This window comes from Papio anubis, chromosome 9 (genome assembly GCF_008728515.1).
Source record: "Papio anubis isolate 15944 chromosome 9, Panubis1.0, whole genome shotgun sequence".
Lineage (NCBI taxonomy): Eukaryota > Metazoa > Chordata > Mammalia > Primates > Cercopithecidae > Papio > Papio anubis.
The window spans coordinates 103454872-103476557 of NC_044984.1; the positions used below are offsets into that span (position 1 = coordinate 103454872).

Consider the following 21686-nt stretch of genomic DNA (forward strand, 5'->3'; position numbering starts at 1 on the left):
GCCTGGGCAACATAGCAAGACCCCATCTCTAGACAAAGTAAAAAAAAAAAAAAAAAAAAAAATTACCTGGTTGTGGTGGGGCATGCCTGTAGTCCCAACTACTCAGGAGGCTGAGGCAGGAGGATGGCTTGAGCCTAGGAGGTTGAGGTTACAATGAACTATGATGGTACCACTGCACTCCAGCCTGGGTGATGAGACCCTGTCTTTAAAAGGAAACAACAACCTATCTTACATTTCCTAGTTTGTGACTTTTTTTTCCCCACTAATGAATATCTTTCTATGTAAAAAATATACTTTATACCATTTAAGATGCCTGCATAGGATTATTATGTCTTATGGATATATCATAATTGACTTAATAGTCCTCATAGTTAAATAATTTAGATTGTTTCCAATTTATTTTTTCTAATTTAAAAAATAAAGGAATGGAGCTTTGATAATCTTACAGCTAAATTTATGTGTGCATTTTAATAATTTTCTTAGGATAAATTCCTAACAGTGGAATTTCTAGGACAAATTAAAAAGTAAGACAGTCTCAGAAGTTTCCTATTAAATTTGATTTTTTTTTTCCCCTAAAAGTTGAATTTTAAATTTGGGATGGAAAATTTACTTTCATTTGTTAAATCTTTGCATGGTTTTGGGAAATAATTATTCACATATAAATGATTCCATAAGGTAGAATTGGGATTTTTTTTTGGATTTAGATTAATATGGCTGTTGTTGGTAGGCTCAGTCTGAGTGTCTTTCCTTTTTTGTTGTTTTGTTTTTGAGACAGGGTCTCACTCTGTCACCCAGGCTAGACTGTAGTGGTATGATCATGGCTCACTGCAGTCTTGACCTCCTGGGCTCAACTGATCCTCCTGCATCAGCCTCTCCAGTAGCTGGGGCTACAGGCCCATGCCACCATGCCTGGCTAATTATAAACATTTTTTTGTAAAGACAAGGTCTCACTATGTTGCCAGGGTTGGTCTTAAACTCCTGGGTTCAAGCGATCCCCCCACCTCAGCCTCCCAAAGTGCTGGGATTATAGGCATGAGCCACCGCGCCTGGCAGTTAGTTTCTTAAGCTTGATTTCTCATTCAAGGTTGGGTTAGTTCTTGAGGAAATGAAAAGCCATTGTGAGAAGCTGAAGGGAGTGTCTGTATTCCACTGGTCCAGAAGCCCAGGTCTAGCACTACGTCAGGAGGGAGAGGCCCTGTGGTTTCTGGGTTGTGTGTGTTTCTCCTGGATTTGGGAGGAATCAGCTTTCTTTGTGACTCTCCAGGCCTGACAGTGGAGTGGACAGAAGATGATCTGCAGCAGGGAAAAATAATCAGTGTCCCAGAAGATGTTTATGACCAGGGTTGTGTGAAAGACGTAGATGAGGGCTTGGAGGTAAATGCAGAGCCTGCGGGGGCCAGGGGGGCCGGAACCGAACTGCCTCTGTCCTGGTAGCAGTTGGCAACTGGCTAACCTCTAAAGAGGTCTGTTTGTCCCTTTGCATCCAGGCAGCAGAAAAAATTGGTTTTCCATTGATGATCAAAGCTTCTGAAGGTGGCGGAGGGAAGGGAATCCGGAAGGCTGAGAGTGCGGAGGACTTCCCGATCCTTTTCAGACAAGTGAGCAGTTCTTGCTGTGTCTTTTCGCATCTGTCTTTGGGAATTGTTTGTGGGCTGCCAGATTATTTCTCTTAGCGTTATTCTGTGACTGTCAAGAAGACATTTGTAGGAGCTGGATATATTGTTGTATCGTATTTTGCAACAAATGTGTACATTTTTACTCAGAAAAGCCCATGGTTTTATGTTGATCTTGACAGCATCTTTTAGGTAGTTCAGGTCTATAAATCAGGGTATCTAGAAATTATTTCAGAGATACAGGATCAAAATAGCTGTTTGTGACAATTTTGGCCTATAGAGGAATGGCATATTTTATAAATTTTAGTACTCTTAGTATTTCTAATGTTTGTAGATGATCTATTTTATTTTATTTTTGAGACAGAGTCTCACTCTGTCATCCAGGCTGGAGTGCAGTGGCACGATCTCAGCTCACTGCAACCTCGGCCTCCCAGGTTCAAGCGATTCTAGTGCCTCAGCCTCCCAAGTAGCTGGGATTACAGGCGTGTGCCACCTCACCCAGCTCATTTTTGTCTTTTTAGTAGAGACAGAGTTTCACTATGTTGGCTGGACTGGTCTCAAACTCTTGGCCTTGAGTGATCTGCCCACCTTGGCCTCCCAAAGTGCTGGGATTACAGGTGTGATCCACTGCGCCCTGCCTGATCAATTTTAACTGTAGGAACAAATGGCATATATACTTACTGGTAGCTAGTTTTCTTCTTTTAAAACCTTATGTCTGTTATTAGCAATGTTTAGAAAACATTTATACTGACAATCTTCCCATTCTTAAAGCTAACTATTTTAATATTTCTAGGTTTTCTTCTAGACCTTCTTCATATGTATATTTTAAAGAACTGTATTCAGTCTACACAAAATTTTGCTCTGCATTTAAAATATTTCAAATTGTAGATCATGAATATTATGTTATTCCAGCCCTGGCAATTATTTTGATGATTACTCAATATTTTATATGTGGCACTAGCCTTATTTATGAAACCTTTCCTTTTTTGTTAAATGTTTAGCTTATTTCCACTTTGTTATTATGAATAATAATACTATAGTATAATATGATATTTAGTACTATAAATAACACTTAGCTATTTTTTTTCCTCTTCTGAGTTTTTTTCTTGGATAAAGACTTGGGGAGAAAGACTTAGTTAAATAGCATGCACTTTACATGCACTTCCATTTTTCTTTTTTTTTTTTTTTTGAGACAAGAGTCTTGCTGTGTCGCCCAGGCTAGAGTGCGGTGGCATGATCTCTGCTCACTGCAAACTCCGCCTCCCGGGTTCACGCCATTCTCCTGCCTTAGCCTCCCGAGTAGCTGGGACTACAGGCGCCCGCCACCACGCCCAGCTAATTTTTTGTATGTTTAGTAGAGACAGGGTTTCACCATGTTAGCCAAGATGGTCTCGATCTTCTGACCTTGTGGTCCGCCCGCCTTGGCCTCCCAAATGACTGGGATTACAGGCGTGAGCCACTGCACCCAGCCTTTACATGTGCTTTCAAACGCATATCAGTACATTGCTTTCTAGGAGTTTTACTGATTATGCCACTCTTGGTATAATATGTGAGTGTCGTATAAAGCAGCAGTTTCACTACCACTGTATCTCTGTTGGAGTATACAGGTGTTTTGGGGATTTGGGTGGGGGGAAGAATTGATATTAAAAGGCAAGTTGAAGCAGCAGTACAAAAAATTCGTGTCTATCCTTCACCCAGTTTCACTCGTTAATATTTTTCATATAACTTTGCAACTAAGAGATTAACGTGGGCACTTTTCTGTTCAGTAAACTCCAGACTAGATTGAATTTCATCAGTTTTTGCACTAATGTCCCTTTCCTGTTGCAGGATTCATTCCTGGATTCCATACTGCATTAGAGGTCATACAGATTTTAAAGCTTTTTTGCTTTTTAAAAATAGACTTTATTTATTAGAGCAGTTTTAGGGTCACAGCAAAATGGAGCAGAAAGAATAGAGAGTTCCCACATACCCCAGGCCCTCATGTGCACACAGACCCCCAAGCTTTTTTATTTTACTTACATGAGTGCACTATGAATATGTTCGTCATGTAGAGAGTCAATCAAGTCAGCAATGTGTTAAGAATAAAAAAGGAAAAACCCTTTTCCCCCATCACCTTCCGACTTTCCTTTCTCAGATGTAACCACTGTTAGCAGCTGCCAGGGGGGTCTCCTTTCAGCACTGTCACTGTATATACTTTTACATAGACATTCATACAGTTATTTTATTTTTATTTTTTGCGTGAGTTCATCCCATACATTATTGCAAATTACTTTTTTTAAACTTGTCTTAGAAATCATTGTGCGTGAATACTTTTCACATTGTCTTTAAGAATCTCTAGAAGACATGCCTATAAAACAATGCCTTTCAGCTCTTAACAGGATGAAGTAAGTTTGTCCTTAGATTCCAGCCAGGAGAGCTAGCTGAGAAAGTGCAGTAAGTGGAAGAAAAAGACAACCACAGATTAGTGTGTTTTGGTCCCATTTTCATTCAAAGAAACTTTCTCTGTATGTGTCGCTATATGCATAGAAGAAAGCCAGTTTGGACACCAAACTCTTAACAATATATTATCTTTAGGGGATGTGATTGTGGGGAGATTTTACCATTTCACAAAGTTTGACTTAAAAAGAGAATATGTTGCAGGTAGTGACTATCTGGGGCTGGTGGTGCAGATGATAAGGGAATTTGCCAAGACAATTGTAGGTAAAGAAAGGCAGATTTATTGGAGGAAGTATGAAAATATGTTGCAAGATTGCAACAGGCAGCACAGCCGAGAAGGGGCTGTCTGCAAAGAGGCAAAGGCTGGTGGGAGGTTTTATAGGGTGGTGCTGGAGGAGGGGCTATGAGGTTGTTATGTCCTGGGGTTGTTTGTGATTAGTCATCTCTTAAAGCAGTTGTTCATTGTTCTTTCCCACCTGGGGCCGTCCGCCTCCTGGGGCCCCTTTCTCATTATTACTTACTGTGGAGTCAGGACTCCACAGAATATTATATCTTTGAGACAACAAAAGTAAAAGATCAGCAGAGTCCTGGATGAGTACCCTAAACACATCACTGCCTTTGTTTTATGGTCTCTCCTGAGAACTTCCAGAAGCTTCCAGAGCTGGTTTCCCCATGAAGATCAGGCTGCTCTGCTTCCCCCGACAGGTACAGAGTGAGATCCCAGGCTCGCCCATCTTTCTCATGAAGCTGGCCCAGCACGCCCGTCACCTGGAAGTTCAGATCCTCGCCGACCAGTATGGGAATGCTGTGTCTCTGTTTGGTCGCGACTGCTCCATCCAGCGGCGGCATCAGAAGATTGTTGAGGAAGCACCGGCCACCATCGCCCCGCTGGCCATATTCGAGTTCATGGAGCAGGTACACTTCTTAGAGCCCAGGGGTCAGCTTCAGAGAGAGCCGTCTCAGCTCAGAGTCAGGAAGAACTTTCTACGGTCAGTGTGGCCGGATGGTGGCATGGGTGCCTAACAGGAGGGAGGAGGGCCCATTCCAGAGGTGATTTCAGCATCATACAGGTTTATTGGATTAGCTGGTCTGTGAACTCCCCAAATATTTCTTTTCTTTTTTGAGACAGAGTCTCACTGTGTTGCCCAGGCTGGAGTGCAGTGGTGCGATGATAGTTCACATCAGCCTGTAACTCCTGGGCTCAAGTGATCCTCCCACCTCAGCCTCCCGAGTAGCTGGGACTACAGGAATATGTCGCCATGTCTGGCTAATTTAAAAAAAATTGTTTTTTGTAGAGACAGAGTCTTGCTATGTTGCCCAGGCTGGCCTTGAACTCGTGGCCTCAAGTGATCCTCCCGTCCTGGCCTCCTTAAGTTCTAGGGTGACAGGCATGAGCCACCACACCTGGCCAGTCCCAAAATATTTCACACATAGCAGGTGCTGAGTCTGCATTTGGTGAAGGAACTGGTAGTCACCATTTACAGTTCCCTGAAAAGACCTCTGGAACGCCCTTGGCCTCTTTCTGTTTCTTCACAGTGTGCCGTCCGCCTGGCCAAGACCGTGGGCTATGTGAGTGCAGGGACGGTGGAATACCTCTACAGCCAGGACGGCAGCTTCCACTTCTTGGAGCTGAATCCTCGCTTGCAGGTGGAACATCCCTGCACAGAAATGATCGCTGACGTCAATCTGCCGGCTGCCCAGCTACAGGTGAGAAAACGGGCTTAGGGCCTTGGGACTTCTCCGCCCTGGGTCGGGGGTCCATGTGCTGCTCCCATTAGTCCATCACGCCCATCTCTTGGCTGACTGTCCCAGGGGAATGACTGGCCAAAGTGCACTTTGAGAAATCTGTAAAAGCTACAGTTCTCCCTGGGAAAATATCTTTTATACAATTTCAGGCATCCATAAACCTAGAGAAATGTTTCTTAACCTTTTTATCATTATCACTCCCTGCAAAGATCCTTTGGACACATTTTATATCCTAATCCCTGTCTTGTGAAATTTTAATATCACAGATATACCACATATCTGTTTGGATATTGTAGATGTATCTGTGCTTTATTCATGAAAAGAGTGAGTTTTTTCACTCCCAAGAACAAATATTTGTCTCTTCAGAGGCAGTATCACCCCTGTTAAGATTATGTGACCCAGAGTTATAAACTCTTGGGTTAATGGGAACTCTAAATTTTTTTTTTATTTTTAATTTTTATGGGTATATAGTAAGTATATATATTTACAGGGTGCAAGAGATTTTTGTTTTTGTTTTTGTTTTTGTTTTTTTGAGATGGAGTCTTGCTCTGTCGCCCAGGCTAGAGTGCAATGGCACAATCTCAGCTCACTGCGGCCTCCGCCTCCCAGGCATGCAATGTGTAATAATCACATCAGAGTAAATGGGTATCCATCCCCCTCCAGCATTTATCCTTTCTTTGTGTTATGGTGTTATGAATATTCCAATTATACTCTTTTAATTTTAAAATGTACAATAAATTATTGTTGACTGTAGTCACCCTGTTGTGCTATATCAAATACTAGGCCGTATTCATTCTATTAATCACTACATTTTTGCGCCCATTAACCATCCTCGTCTTCCATGCCCCTCTCTCTTCCTTTCCAGCCTCTGGTAGCCATCATTCTACTCTCTGTGTCTGTGAGTTCCGTTGTTTTAATTTTTAGCTCCCACAAATGAGTGAGAACATGCAAAGTTTGTTTTTCTGTGCCTGGCTCATTTCATTTAACATAATGTTCTCCAGTTCCATCTGTGTTGTCGCAAATGATGGTCTCATTCTTTTTTCATGTCTGAATAGTATTCCATTGTGTGAAGGTACCACATTATCTTTTTTCTTTCTTTCTTGTTTTTGAGATGGAGTCTCGCTCTGTTGCCCAGGCTGGAGTGTAGTGGTGCGATCTCAGCTCACTGCAACCTCCACCTCCTGTGTTCAAGCAATTATCCTGCGTCAGCCTCCCTAGTAGTTGGGATTACAGGTGCACACCACCATGCCCAGCTAATTTTTGCATTTTTGGTAGAGATGGGGTTTCACCATATTGGCCAGGCTGGTCTCAAATTCCTGACCTCAGATGATCCGCCCACCTCAGCCTCCCAAAGTGCTGGGATTACAGGCATGAGCCACTGTGCCCAGCCTGTACCACATTTTCTTTATCCAATCATCTGTTGATGGACATTTAGGTTGATTCCAAATCTTGGCTATTGTGAGTAGTGCTACAATAAACATGGGAGTACAGATATCTCTTCAATATACTGATTTCCTTTCTTTTCAGTATATATTTAGCAGTAGGATTGCTAGATTGTTTGATAGTTCTACTTCTAGTTTTTTTTATTATTATTATTATACTTTAAGTTCTAGGGTACATGTGCACAACACGCAGGTTTGTTACATATGTATACATGTGTCATGTTGGTGTCCTGTACTCATTAACTCATCATTTACATTAGGTATATCTCCTAATGCTATCCCTCCCCCCTGTCCCCTCCCCACAATAGGCCCTGGTGTGTGATGTTCCCCTTCCTGTGTCCAAGTGATCTCATTGTTCAGTTCTCACCTATGAGTGAGAACATGCGGTGTTTGGTTTTCTGTTCTTGTGATAGTTTGCTGAGAATGATGGTTTCCAGCTGCATCTATGTCCCTACAAAGGACACAAACTGATCCTTTTTTATGGCTGCATAGTATTCCATGGTGTATATGTGCCACATTTTCTTAATCCAGTCTGTCATTGATGGACATTTGGGTTGATTCCAAGTCTTTGCTATTGTGAATAGTGCCGCATTAAACATACATGTGCATGTGTCTTTACAGCAGCATGGTTTATAATCCTTTGGGTATATACCCAGTAATGAGATGGCTGGATCAAATGGTATTTCTAGTTCTAGATCCTTGAGGAATCACCACACTGTTTTCCACAATGGTTGAACTAGTTTACAGTCCCACCAACAGTGTAAAATTATTCCTATTTCTCCACATCCTCTCCAGCACCTGTTGTTTCCTGATTTTTTAATGATTGCCATTCTAACTGGTGTGAGATGGTATCTCATTGTGGTTTTGATTTGCATTTCTCTGATGGTGAGTGATGATGAGCATTTTTTCATGTGTCTGTTGGCTGTATGAATGTCTTCTTTTGAGAAGTGTCTGTTCATATCCTTTGCCCACTTTTTGATGGGGTTGTTTGCTTTTTTCTTGTAAATTTGTTTGAGTTCTTTGTAGGTTCTAGATATTAGCCCTTTGTCAGATGAGTAGATTGCAAAAATTTTCTCCCATTCTGTAGGTTGCCTGTTCACTCTGATGGTAGTTTCTTTTGCTGTGCAGAAGCTCTTTAGTTTAATTAGATCCCATTTGTCAATTTTGGCTTTTGTTGCTGTTGCTTTTGGTGTTTTAGACATGAAGTCCTTGCCCATGCCTATGTCCTGAATGGTATTACCTAGGTTTTCTTCTAGGGTTTTTATGGTTTTAGGTCTAACATTTAAGTCTCTAACCCATCTTGAATTAATTTTTGTATAAGGAGTAAGGAAAGGATCCAGTTTCAGCTTTCTACTTATGGCTAGCCAATTTTCCCAGCACCATTTATTAAATAGGGAATCCTTTCCCCATTTCTTGTTTTTGTCAGGTTTGTCAAAGATCAGATGGCTGTAGATGTGTGGTATTATTTCTGAGGGCTCTGTTCTGTTCCATTGGTCTATGTCTCTGTTTTGGTACCAGTACCATGCTGTTTTGGTTACTGTAGCCTTGTAGTATAGTTTGAAGTCAGGTAGTATGATGCCTCCAGCTTTGTTCTTTTGGCTTAGGATTGTCTTGGCAATGTGGGTCTTTTTTGGTTTCATATGAACTTTAAAGCAGTTTTTTCCAATTCTGTGAAGAAAGTCATTGGTAGCTTAATGGGGATGGCATTGAATCTATAAATTACCTTGGGCAGTATGGCCATTTTCACAATATTGATTCTTCCTATCCATGAGCATGGTATGTTCTTCCTCTCCATGAGCATGGTATGTTCTTCCATTTGTTTGTGTCCTCTTTTATTTCACTGAGCAGTGGTTTGTAGTTCTCCTAGAAGAGTCCTTTACATCCCTTGTAAGTTGGATTCCTAGGTGTTTTATTCCCTTTGAAGATATTGTGAATGGGAGTTCATTCATGATTTGGCCCTCTGTTTGTCTGTTACTGGTGTATAAGAATGCTTGTGATTTTTGCACATTGATTTTGTGTCCTGAGACTTTGCTGAAGTTGCTTATCAGCTTAAGGGAGATTTTTGGGCTGAGACAATGGGGTTTCTAAATATACAATGATGTCATCTGGAAACAGGGGGCAATTTATTCTTCTTTCCCTAGCTGAATACCTTTATTCTTTCTGTTGCCTGATTGCCCTATGGGAACTTCCAACACTATGTTGAATAGGAGTGGTGAGAGAGGCATCCTATCTTGCCAGTTTTCAAAGGGAATGCTTCCAGTTTTGCTGCCCATTCCATTATGATATTGGCTGTGGGTTTGTCATAAATAGCTCTTATTATTATTTTGAGATACATTCCATCAATACCAAATTTATTGAGAGTTTTTAGCATGAAGGGCTGTTGAATTTTGTCAAAGGCCTTTTCTGCATCTATTAAAGGATAATCTATCGCGTTTTGGCTTTGGTTCTGTTTATAAGCTGGATTCACGTTTATTGATTTGCATATGTTGAACCAGCCTTGCATCCAAGGGATGAAGCCCATGATCATGGTGGATAAGCTTTTTGATGTGCTGCTGGATTAGGTTTTGCCAGTATTTTATTGAAGATTTTTGCATTGTTTCATCAGGGATATTGGTCTAAAATTCTCTCTTTTTGTTGTGTCTCTGCCAGGCTTTGGTATCAGGATGATGTTGGCCTCATAAAATGAGTTAGGGAGGATTCCTCTTTTTCTATTGATTGGAATAGTTTCAGAAGGAATGGTGCCAGCTCCTCCTTGTACCCTCCGGTGGGAATTAGGCTGTGAATCCAGGTGGTCCTGGAGCTTTTTTTGGTTGGTGGGCTATTAGTTGTGCCTCAATTTCAGAGCCTGCTATTGGTCTATTCAGGGATTCAACTTCCTAGTTTAGTCTTGGGGAGGTGTAAGTGTCCAAAAATTATCATTTCTTCTAGAGTTTTCTAGTTTGTTGTGACTGTTCGTTGTTGGTTTATGTGGGGTTGGTGGTGATATCCCTTTATCATTTTTATTCGTCTATTTGATTCTTCCTGCTTTCTTCTTCCAATTGGTGCTTGCTAGCGGTCTATCAATTTTGTTGATCTTTTCAAGAGCAACTCCTGGATTCATTATTGATTTTGGAGGGGTTTTTTCAATGTCTCTATCTCCTTCAGTTCTGCTCTGATCTTAGTTATTTCTTGCCTTCTGCTAGCTTTTAGATATGTTTGCTCTTGCTTCTCTAGTTCTTTTAATTGTGATGTTAGGATGTCAATTTTAGATCTTTCCTGCTTTCTCTTGTGGGCATTTAGTGCTATAAATTTCCCTCTACACACTGCTTTAAATGTGTCCCAGAGATTCTGGTATGTTGTATCTTTGTTCTCATTGGTTTCAATGAACATCTTTATTTCTGCCTTCATTTCGTTATGTACCCAGTAGTCATTCAGGAGCAGGTTGTTCAGTTTCCATGTAGTTGAGCGATTTTGATTGAGTTTCTTAGTCCTGAGTTCTAGTTTGATTGCACTGTGGTCTGAGAGACAGTTTGTTATAATTTTTGTTCTTTACATTTGCTGAAGAGTGCTTTACTTCCAACTATGTGGTCAGTTTTGGAATAAGTGCGATGTGGTGCTGAGAAGAATGTACATTCTGTTGATTTGGGGTGGAGAGTTCTGTAGATGTCTATTAGGTCTGCTTGGTACAGAGTTGAGTTCAATTCCTGGATATCCTTGTTAACTTTCTGTCTCGTTGATCTGTCTAATGTTGACAGTGGGGTGTTAAAGTCTCCCGTTATTATTGTATGGGAGTCTAAATCTCTTTGTAAGTCTCTAAGGACTTACTTTGTGAATCTGGGTGCTCCTGTATTGGGTGCATATATATTTAGGATAGTTACCTCTTCCTGATGAATTGATCCCTTTACCGTTATGTAATGGCCTTCTTTGTCTCTTTTGATCTGTGATGGTTTGAAGTCTGTTTTATCAGAGACTAGGACTGCAACCCCTGCTTTTTTTTGTTTTCCATTTGCTTGGTAGATCTTCCTCCATCCCTTTATTTTGAGCCTTTGTGTGTCTCTGCATGTGAGATGGGTCTCCTGAATACAGCAAACTGATGGGTCTTGACTCTTTATCCAATTTGCCAGTCTGTGTCTTTTAATTGGACCATTTAGTCCATTTACATTTAAGGTTAATATTGTTATGTGTGAACTTGATACAGTCATTATGATATTAGTCGGTTATTTTGCTTGTTAGTTGATGCAGTTTCTTCCTAGCATCGATGGACTTTACATTTTGGCATGTTTTTGCAATGGCTGGTACCGGTTGTTCCTTTCCATGTTTAGTGCTTCCTTCAGGATCTCTTGTAGGGCAGGCCTGGTGGTGACAAAATCTCTAAGCATTTGCTTGTCTGTAAAGGATTTTATTTCTCCTTCACTTATGAAACTTAGTTTGGCTGGATATGAAATTCTGGGTTGAAAATTTTTTCTTTAAGAATGTTGAATATTGGCCCCCACTCTTTTCTCGCTTGTAGAGTTTCTGCCAAGAGATCTGCTGTTAGTCTGATGAGCTTCCCTTTGTAGGTAACCCGACCTTTCTCTCTGGCTGCCCTTAACATTTTTTCTTTCATTTCAACTTTGGTGAATCTGACAATTATGTGTCTTGGAGTTTCTCTTCTCGAGGAGTATCTTTGTGGCGTTCTCTGTATTTCCTGAATTTGAATGTTGGCCTGCCTTACTAGGTTGGGGAAGTTCTCCTGGATGATATCCTGCAGAGTATTTTCCAACTTGGTTCCATTTTCCCCGTCACTTTCAGGCACACCAATCAGATGTAGATTTGGTCTTTTCACATAATCCCATATTTCTTGGAGGCTTTGTTCATTTCTTTTTACTCTTTTTTGTCTACATTTCTCTTCTTGCTTCATTTCATTCGTTTGATCTTCAATCACTGATAATCTTTCTACCAGTTGATCGAGTCAGTTACTGAAGCTTGTGCATTTGTCACGTAGTTCTCATATCATGGTTTTCATCTCTATCAGTTCTTTTAAGGTCTTCTCTGCATTGATTATTCTAGTTATCCATTCATCCATTCTTTTTTCAAGGTTTTTAGTTTCTTTGCACTGGTTACGTAGTTCCTCCTTTAGCTCTGAGAAGTTCGATTGACTGAAGCCTTCTTCTCTGAACTTGTCAAAGTCATTCTCCGTCCAACTTTGTTCCGTTGCTGGCGATGAGCTGCATTTCTTTGGAGGGGGAGATGCGCTCTGATTTTTTGAATTTCCAGCTTTTCTGCACTGCTTTTTCCCCATCTTTGTGGTTTTGTCTGCCTTTGGTCTTTGATGATGGTGACGTACTGATGGGGTTTTGGTGTGGGTGTCCTTTCTGTTTGTTAGTTTTCCTTCTAACAGTCAGGACCCTCAGCTGTAGGTCTGCTGGAGATTGCTTGAGGTCCACTCCAGACCCTGTTTGCCTGGGTATCAGCAGCGGAGGCTGCAGAATATTGCTGAACAGCGAGTGCTGCTATCTGATTCTTGCTCTGAAAGCTCCATCTCAGGTGTACCCCACCGTGTGAGCTGTGAGGTGTCGGTCTGCACCTAGTGGGGGATGTCTCCCAGTTAGGCTACTCAGGTGTTGGGGACCCACTTGAGCAGGCAGTCTGTCCGTTCTCAGATCTCAACCTCCGTGCTGGGAGAACCACTGCTCTCTTCAAAGCTGTCAGATGGGGACTTTTACATCTGCAGAGGTTTCTGCTGGTTTTTGTTTAGCTATGCCCTGTCCCCAGAGGTGGAGTCTACAGAGGCAGGCAGGCCTCCTTGAGCTGTGGTGGGCTGCACCCAATTCGAGCTTCCTGGCAGCTTTGTTTATCTACTTAAGCCTCAGCAATGGCGGGCACCCCTCCCCAGCCTCCCTGCCACCTTGCAGTTAGATCTCAGACTGCTGTGCTAGCAATGAGGGAGGCTCTGTGGGTGTGGGACCCTTTGGGCCAGGTGTGGGATATAATCTCCTGGTGTGCCGTTTGCTAAGACCCTTGGTAAAGCGCAGTATTAGGGTGGGAGTTACCCGATTTTCCAGGTGTTGTGTGTCTCAATTTCCCTTGGCTAGGAAAAGGAATTCCCTTCCCCCTTACGCTTCCCAGGTGAGGCAGTGCCTTGCCCTGCTTCAGCTCTCACTGGTCGGGCTGTAACCGTGGACCAGCATCAGCTGTCTGACACGCCCCAGTGAAATGAATCCGGTACCTCAGTTGAAAATGAAGAAATCACCCGTCTTCTGTGTCACTAATGCTGGGAGCTGGAGGCTGGAGCTGTTCCTATTCGGCCATCTTGGGCACCCGTCTACTTCTAGTTTTTTTGAGGAACCTCCATATTGTCTTCCATAGTGGTTGTACTAATTTTGAGTTCTACCAACAGTGTATGAGGGGCCCCTTTTCTCCACGTCCTTGCTAGCATTTCTTTTTTTTCTTTTTTTTCTTTCTTTCTTTTCTTTTTTTTTTTTTTGAGACTGAGTCTTGCTCTGTCACCTAGGCTGGAGTGCAGTGGCGTGATCTCGGCTCACTGCAACTTCCACTTCACAGGTTCAGGCAATTCTCCTGCCTCAGCCTCCTGAGTATCTGGGACTATAGGCGCACGCCATGACGCTCAGCTAATTTTTGTATTTTTAGTAGAGACAGGATTTCACCATGTTAGCCAGGATAGTCTTGATCTCCTGACTTCGTGATCCACCCGCCTCGGCCTCCCAAGGTGCTGGGATTACAGGCTTGAGCCACCATGCCTGGCCGCTAGCATTTCTTATTGCCTGTCTTTTGGATAAAAGCCATTCTAACTGGAGTGAGATGATGTCTCATTGTAGTTTTGATTTGCATTTCTCTGATGTTCAATGATGTTGAGTGCCTTTTCATATGCCTGTTTGCCATTCGTATGTCTTCTTTTGGGAAATGTCTATTCAGATATTTTGTCTATTTTTAATGGGATTCATTAGACTTTTTCCTACTGAGTTGTTTTAGCTTCTTTTTTGTTTTTGAGACAGAACCTTGCTCTGCTGCCCAGGCTGGAATGCAGTGGCATGATCATGGGTCACTGCAGTCTTGACCTCCTGGGCTCAAGTGATTCTCCCACATCAGCCTCCTGAGTAGCTGAGACTACAGGTGTACACCACCATGCCCAGCTGACTTTTTAAAATTTTTTGTAGAGATAAGGTCTCGCTATGTTGTCTAGGCTGGTCTCAAACTCTTGGGTTCAAGCAACCCTCCCACCTTAGCCTCCCAAAGTGCTGGTGTTACAGGTATGAGTCACCCTGCTCATCCTTGAGGTGCTTATGTATTCTGGTTATTAATTCCTTGTCAGGTGGATAGTTTGCAAATATTTTATCCCATGCTGTGGGTTGTCTCTTCCCTTTGTTGATTGTTTCCTTTGCTGTGCAAAAGTTTCTTAACTTGATTTGATCCCGTTTGTTCCTTTTTTGCTTTAGTTGTCTGTGCCTTTGGAGTATTACTCAATAAATTTTTGCCCAGACTGACATTCCCAAGAGTTCCCCAAATGTTTTCTTCTAGTAGTTTCATAATTTGAGGTCTTAGATTTAAGTCTTTAGTTCAGTTTGATTTGAAGAATTTGATTCTTCATTTATGATTCGGCATATGGATATCCAGTTTTCCCAGCGCCATTTATTGAAGAGACTTTTTTCCCACTGCATGTTCTTTGCAAGTTTGTCAAAAATGAGTTCACTGTAGATGTATGGATTTGTTTCTGGGTTCTCTATTCTGTCCTATTGGTCTATGTGTTTGTTTTTATGTCAGTGCCACCCTGTTTTGGTTACTGTAGCTCTGTAGTATAACTCCTAGTCAGGTAATTTGATTCCTCCAGTGTTTGTTCTTTTTATTCAGGATGGTATTGGCTATTCTGGGTCTTTTGTGTTTCCATATAAATTGTAGGATTTTTTTTTTTTCTATTTCTGTAAAGAATGTCATTGGTATTTTGATAGGGATTGCATTGAATCTATAGATTGCTTTGGGTAATACAACAATTTTAACAATACTGATTCTACCAAACCATGAACATGGAATGTCTTTCCATTTTTTTGTGTTCTCTTCAATGTCTTACATCAATGTTTTATGCTTTTTATTATCGAGACCTTTTACTTCTTTGGTTAAGTTTATTCCAGGGATTTTATTTTATTTGTAGCTATCCTAAATGGAATTACTTTCTTGATTTTTTTTTCCAGATTGTTCGCTCTTGGCATATAGAAATGCTACTGATTTTTATATGTTGATTTTGTATCCTGTAGATTTACTGAATTTTTTTTTTTTATCAATTTGAATAGTTTTTTGGTGGATTCTTTAGGTTTTTCCAATTTTAAGATCATATCATCTGTAAACAAGGATAATTGGACTTCTTCCTTTCCAATTTGGATGTCCTTTATTTCTTCTCTCAATTTTTTTATTGTTTTCTTCCTTCCTTCTTTCTTCCCATAATGGGATCTCATTATATTGCCCAGGCTGGTCTTCCTCCCTTCCTCTTTTTCTTCCTTCCACAGAATTAAAAAAAAATTTCTCTATTTTTTTTAGTTTGAAAGATTTCAAAAAGTTGCAAGAATGATACAATTAACACCCATACACCCTGCATGTAGATCCATCAGTTGCCACATTTGCTTTGCCTTTCTTCTGTCTGTTTGTATAATTTTAGGGGGCTCAATCTTTTTTTTTTTTTTTTGAGATGGAGTCTCTCGCTGTCACCCAGGCTGGAGTGCAGTGGTGCGATCTTGGCTCACTACAACCTCCACCTCCCAGGTTCAAGTGATTCTTCTGCCTCAGTCTCCCAAGTAGCTGGGATTATAGGTGCACGCCACCACACCCAGCTAATTTTTGTATTTTTAGTAGAGGCAGGGCTTCACCATGTTGGCCAGGCTGGTCTCAAACTCCTGACCTCAATTGATCAGCCCACCTCAGCCTCCCAAAATGCTGGGATTACAGGTGTGTGTCATTGTGCCTGGCCATGGGCTAAATCTTTTGAGCAATGGTTTGAGTGAAACTTCGTAACATATGGCCTCTGAATACTTCATTCTAAGGGCCCCCTAGAACAAGAACATTCTGGTCCAGTACCCTAGTGCAGTTATGACACTTGAGAAATATAGCATTGATGCCACATCTGTATCTAACATATGCCATTCACATTAAATATTTTCCCTGTTGTTCCAATAATGTCTCTTTATGGCTGTTTTTTGTTTGTCTCTTAAATCCAGGATCTAGCCCAGGGTGACATATTCCATTTTATTTTCATGTGTCTTTAATCTCTTTAATCTGAAAGCATTCCATAGTCTTTTTTCATCCTTGACATTGGCATTAATTTTTTTTTTTTTTTTTTTTTTGTGATGGAGTCTTGCTCTGTCACTCAGGCTGGAGTGCAGTGGTACAATCATGACTCACTATGGCTTCAACCTCCCACACTTGAGTAATCCTCCCTCCTCAGCCTCCTGAGTAGCTGGGACCACAAGTGCAAGTCACCATGCCCGGCTAATGTTTTTTTAATTTTTTCTGTAGAGATGGGGTCTCATTATGTTGCCCAGACTGGTCTCCAACTCCTAGGCTCGAGCGATCTGCCTGCTTCGGCCTCCCAAAGTGCTGGGATTACAGGCATGAACACTGGCATTTTTGAGGAGCTCAGGCAGAATGTCCCTCACTGTGGATTTCTCTGATGTTTCTTCCTTGTTCAATTCCTGCTACACATTTTGGCAGAATGCTACACAGGTGTTGTGTCCTTAATACATCCCATCATGAAGCATGTTAACTCTGATCATTTGGTTAAGCTGGTTCCATAATTGTCTATTTTTTACCAATTCTTCATGTCCAGTTTCATCTTTGGGTGCCCTTTACAAGAACCTCCTTTAACTCTACAGCCAACATGGTTACTTCTCACCTTCCCTAGCTGTAAAAGTCTAGTGCGTGTATTACTTAATGCATGTATTTTCTTGTGTGATGTCCTTTCATAAATATTTTTCCTTTTCCCAAATGTACTATTTGCTCCACCATGAAAGATTCATGCCTTACGGCTTTTTCTTTCTTTGGCTTTCTGGCCACAGTAGAGCACCATGTTGTCTATAGAGTAGTGTCTGTATATCCTAAATCATTGACTGAACCTCTATTGCATCTACCACTGTGCCTGGTGTTTTGGGGCCGTGTTCTGGTAGGGCTGACAGTCTGTGGGTTGGATCTCTTGATTTTAGATCGCCATGGGCGTGCCACTGCACCGGCTGAAGGATATCCGGCTTCTGTACGGAGAGTCGCCATGGGGAGTGACTCCCATTTCTTTCGAAACCCCGTCAAACCCTCCCCTCGCCCGAGGTCACGTCATTGCCGCCAGAATCACCAGTGAAAACCCAGATGAGGCAAGTTATGCGGGCCCCTGTGTTTCCACCATCTCAGATCTCCCAGCATGTGGGGACCCTGGATGTTGGCCTGAGAAGAGACACCCATAAGCTATCCAGGCATCTCAGTTTACAAATGGGGAAACTGAGGCATGGGAAGGGACATGCCATGGTTTATTGGATTATTGGATTTATTGGATTTTTATTTATTTTTATTCTTGTTTTTGTGAGATGAAGTCTCACTCTGTCACCCAGGCTGGAGTGCAGTGATGTGATCTTGGCTCACTACGACCTCCGCCTCCCAGGTTCAAGCGATTCTCCTGCTTCAGCCTCCCAAGTAGCTGGGATTACAGGTGCCCGCCACAATGCCCGGCTAATTTTTCTATTTTTAGTAGAGACGGGGTTTCACCATATTGGCCAGGCTTGTCTCGAACTCCTGACTTCAAGTGATTCTCCCGCCTCGGCCTCCAAAGTGTTGGGATTACAGGCATGAGCCACTGCACCCGGCTGGATTTATTGGATTTTTGGATTACTGCCAGGCTCTGAGCCGAGCCTTCCCGTGTCTCAGTGCTCACTTATAGGAACTCCTGCTGCTGGACATTGTCACTCCACATTACAGGCAAAGAGCCTGGGGTAACTTGCTTCCTGTCTCTCGTCTGGGACCTGCTGAGACCCGTCAGTAGATTCCAAAAGCCATGCCTATCTTTGGGACAAGCAGCCAGGTTTAGAACCCTAGTCCTTGGATTTCTGGCCCCGTGTGCTTTTTTTGCCACAGTATAAAGTCTGGCTCATTGTAGACAGTCCCTTTGTGACTTGGTCTTACTTGGGTCTTAAAAAACAAACCAACTGGCATCCCTTACAGTTTACATGCATAGCAACCATTGATTATCACAGGACTCATCAATCTACTACAACTTAATGGCTTAATTATTACACTCAGGAACCTGGGGGTAAGAGAGGGTACACCTCCACCCCTTTTAATTAAATAATTTTAAGCTAGGGTAGCTGCATTTGTTTGGGGTTCTTGGCTATGAACCAAACACCGACTCTGGTGGACATGCAAAAGGGGAATTTTTTGGAGGGATGATGGCTAGTTCCCACATTCCTGGGAGGATGGAGGACCAGGTATGGTAACAGCCCAGGCTCTTGGGTCTCTCCATCTCTCACCTCTACATACCTCTCCCAGAAACCTTCATCCCTTAGTTCAGGAGCCCTAATCCCAGTGACAGGTGCCATGTCCACCCACTCTTACCAAAATTGTACTCAGAGGGAGATAGGCCATTCCCCCAGAGGGGATCAGGTGTGTGTTGGCAGCAGCCTGGCCGATGGGGTGAGGTAGACCAGGATGGAGGGAGGGAGGGAGGAAGGGGTAGAAAAGGAAGGAGGGAAGGGGGAAGTGAGGAAGGAAGAAGGGAGAAAGGGAAGGAGGAAGGGAGGAGAGAGGAAAGGAAGGAAATACTGATGAAATGGCCCCTTCCCAGCAGCAAGGGCCCTGCCTGGGACGCCCTAGATTTCTTCACCTGCAGAGGTAAATATAAAAAGTTTAAATAAAAGTGAAGACAGGTTAGATTTCCAATTCTGGATAATGAAAACCTATGCTAAGCTTTTGGTTAGGGTAGGGGTTCTTGGGTTTTCCCAGGACTGAATTCTGATGAAAATATATCTGGAGTAATGATTTCTTCCATTTTGTGTTTTCTGTCTGGACTCCAGGGGTTTAAGCCGAGCTCTGGGACTGTCCAGGAACTGAATTTCCGCAGCAGCAAGAACGTGTGGGGTTACTTCAGTGTGGCTGCTACTGGAGGCCTGCATGAGTTTGCGGATTCCCAGTTTGGGCACTGCTTCTCCTGGGGAGAGAACCGGGAAGAGGCCATTTCGTCAGTATCTCCCTCCCTCCCTCCCTTCCTTCCTTCCCTCCCTCCCTCCCTCCCTCCCTCCCAGCCTCTCTCTCTTCTTTCTTCCTTCCTTCCCTTCCATTGTCTTCCTTCCTTCCTCCCCTCTTCTGCCCTCCCCTCCCCTTCCATTCCCTCCCCTCCCCTCTCCTCCCCTTCCCCCTGTCTTCCTGTCTTCTTTCTTCCTCCCTTCCTCCCTCATTCCTTCTTTTCCTCCCTTCTCTGCTTTCCTCCCCCTCCCTTTCTTCCTCGGTTTTTCCTTCCTTCCTTCTTTCCTTCCCTTCCCACTTCCTCCTTTTCCCAATTCCTTCCTTTAAGAAACTAAAAGGTCCCCTGGGGCTTCAGATACAGTTGCATTTGAGGAGACCCAGAAAAGTAAATCACAGGGTAGGCCCCATTTTAAATACCCTGTGCTTGAAGTTCAAGGTCAAAGCCTGCCCTTTTCCTTTATTGAAGATCCACAGAGTAAAATGAGTGCACCATGTCATTTGGTCTTGAGCTTATAAGAGGTCTAGCTTGAAGGAGATCTAAAGATCGTTCAAGGAGTACCCAAAGTTTAAAAGGTGCTAAGTACTATAGCTGAAGAAAGGGGGAGGGAAACTCCTTTACATTTAAACCTTATCGGTAGTTCCTTAATTGGTTGTATTTCATGTGGAAGACTAAATTTTAAGGAGTGTGTCCTGCTGTGAACCACCCACCACCCTGAGGCCTGTGACAGCAGCCCCATGTCCCCAGCTCAGCCAAGTCCTCCCAGGCTTGTGATAGTTTCTGCAGAGCTTAAGCCCACATTGACAGAGGGACCCCCAAATTCTGACACACCACATCCGACACTTGCCCTGACTTGACATGGGTGTGGAAAGGTAGAAAACTAGTTTACTTTGTAATTAAAGGTTTTTGTGTGGGTAAATAACTGCCCTTCGGAGTGAAAAAATCCCAAAGGCCTTAGCATTAAAATCTGGCCTGGGGCACTTAGCCATGAATTGAATTGAGTTGGGCAGTTTTGATGATCAGGCTTTCTTTGCCAGCTTAGAATAATTAATTTTAATCATGCTTAGTGAAAAATTGAGATCTTTGAAGTTTATGGAAAATTGCAGCAAAAAGGGCTTAATAGGATGCGGGAGACAGGTCAGCCAACCCAGACCCCTCCGAGTGAAGTGACCTGTGGCTTGTCACCTGCTACGAGTGGATCAACTGCAACTTCAACAGAACTCATAGGCAGAAATTCCAGCTTTTCTTATTGCTCTTAGTGAGAGTCCAGCAGGGAGATCAGCTCTCCTGGTTTTCCTGGCACTGGTTTCTCAGGCTGAAGGACTTCTCAATGCTAAAATGGGGACTGCCCCGAGGAAACTGGGACAAGCCACGCACCCGTGAGGCCAGCGAGTTAACTCAGACCCGGCTTCCAGACCCACAGCTGACTCATGGCCTGTGGATACCCTTGTTTGACCTCACTGGGTCTTCATTTTCTCACCCCCAAAATGGGGTCATCAGTGTCCTTCCCTGTTACCTGCTGACAGCACACAGGATGCTGCAAGACATGAAAACTTTCTCGGCTAGGCACAGTGGCTCATGCCTGTAATCCCAGCAGTTTCGGAGGCCACGGCGGATCACTTGAAGTCAGGAGTTTACGACCAGCCTGGCCAACAGGACGAAACCCTGTCTCTACTAAAAATACAAAAATTAGCGGGGCGTCCTGGTGGCTGCCTGTAATATCAGCTATTCAGGAGGCTGAGGCAGGAGAATTGCTTGAACCTGGGAGGTGGAGGTTGCAGTGAGCTGAGATCATGCCATTTCACACCAGCCTGGGCAACAAGAGTGAAACTCCGTCTCAAAAAAAAAAGGGGGGGCTCGGTGGCTCACGCATGTAATCCCAGCACTAAGTTCGAGACCATCCTGGGCAACAAGAGTGAAACCCCATCTCTACTAAAAATATAACAATTAGCCAGGCATGGTGGTGGGCGCCTGTAATCCCAGCTACTTGGGAGGCTGAGGCAGGAGAATCACTTGAACGTGGGAGGCAGGGGTTGTAGTGAGCTGAGATTGTGCCACTGCACTCCAACCTGGGCGACAGAGTGAGACTCCGTCTCAAAAGAGAAAGAAAGAAAGCTTTCTCTCCCAGAAGAAGAGGTATTCAGATACCTGCCCACACTCACCGTGAATCCATAGGGAGTAGAGGTTTAGCCATTTGTGTTTTTTTTTTCAGATGGAGTTTCGCTCTTGTTGTCCAGGCTGGAGTGCAATGCCACAATCTTGGCTCAC

At 43.0% G+C, this 21686-nt stretch overlaps 1 protein-coding gene across 3 annotated transcripts in view; it reads left to right on the forward strand.

Moving 5' to 3' along the window:
• Positions 1-21686, forward strand: part of ACACB (acetyl-CoA carboxylase beta) — a 164603-nt gene that overhangs the window by 65527 nt on the left and 77390 nt on the right. For all 3 annotated transcript variants that reach the window (XM_021922881.2, XM_031650731.1, XM_021922882.2), the window contains 6 exons: positions 1265-1374; positions 1488-1598; positions 4755-4964; positions 5586-5756; positions 17401-17562; positions 19252-19415. In XM_021922881.2, coding sequence (XP_021778573.2) covers positions 1265-1374; positions 1488-1598; positions 4755-4964; positions 5586-5756; positions 17401-17562; positions 19252-19415 — 928 coding nt within the window. The remainder of the gene's footprint in view (positions 1-1264; positions 1375-1487; positions 1599-4754; positions 4965-5585; positions 5757-17400; positions 17563-19251; positions 19416-21686) is intronic.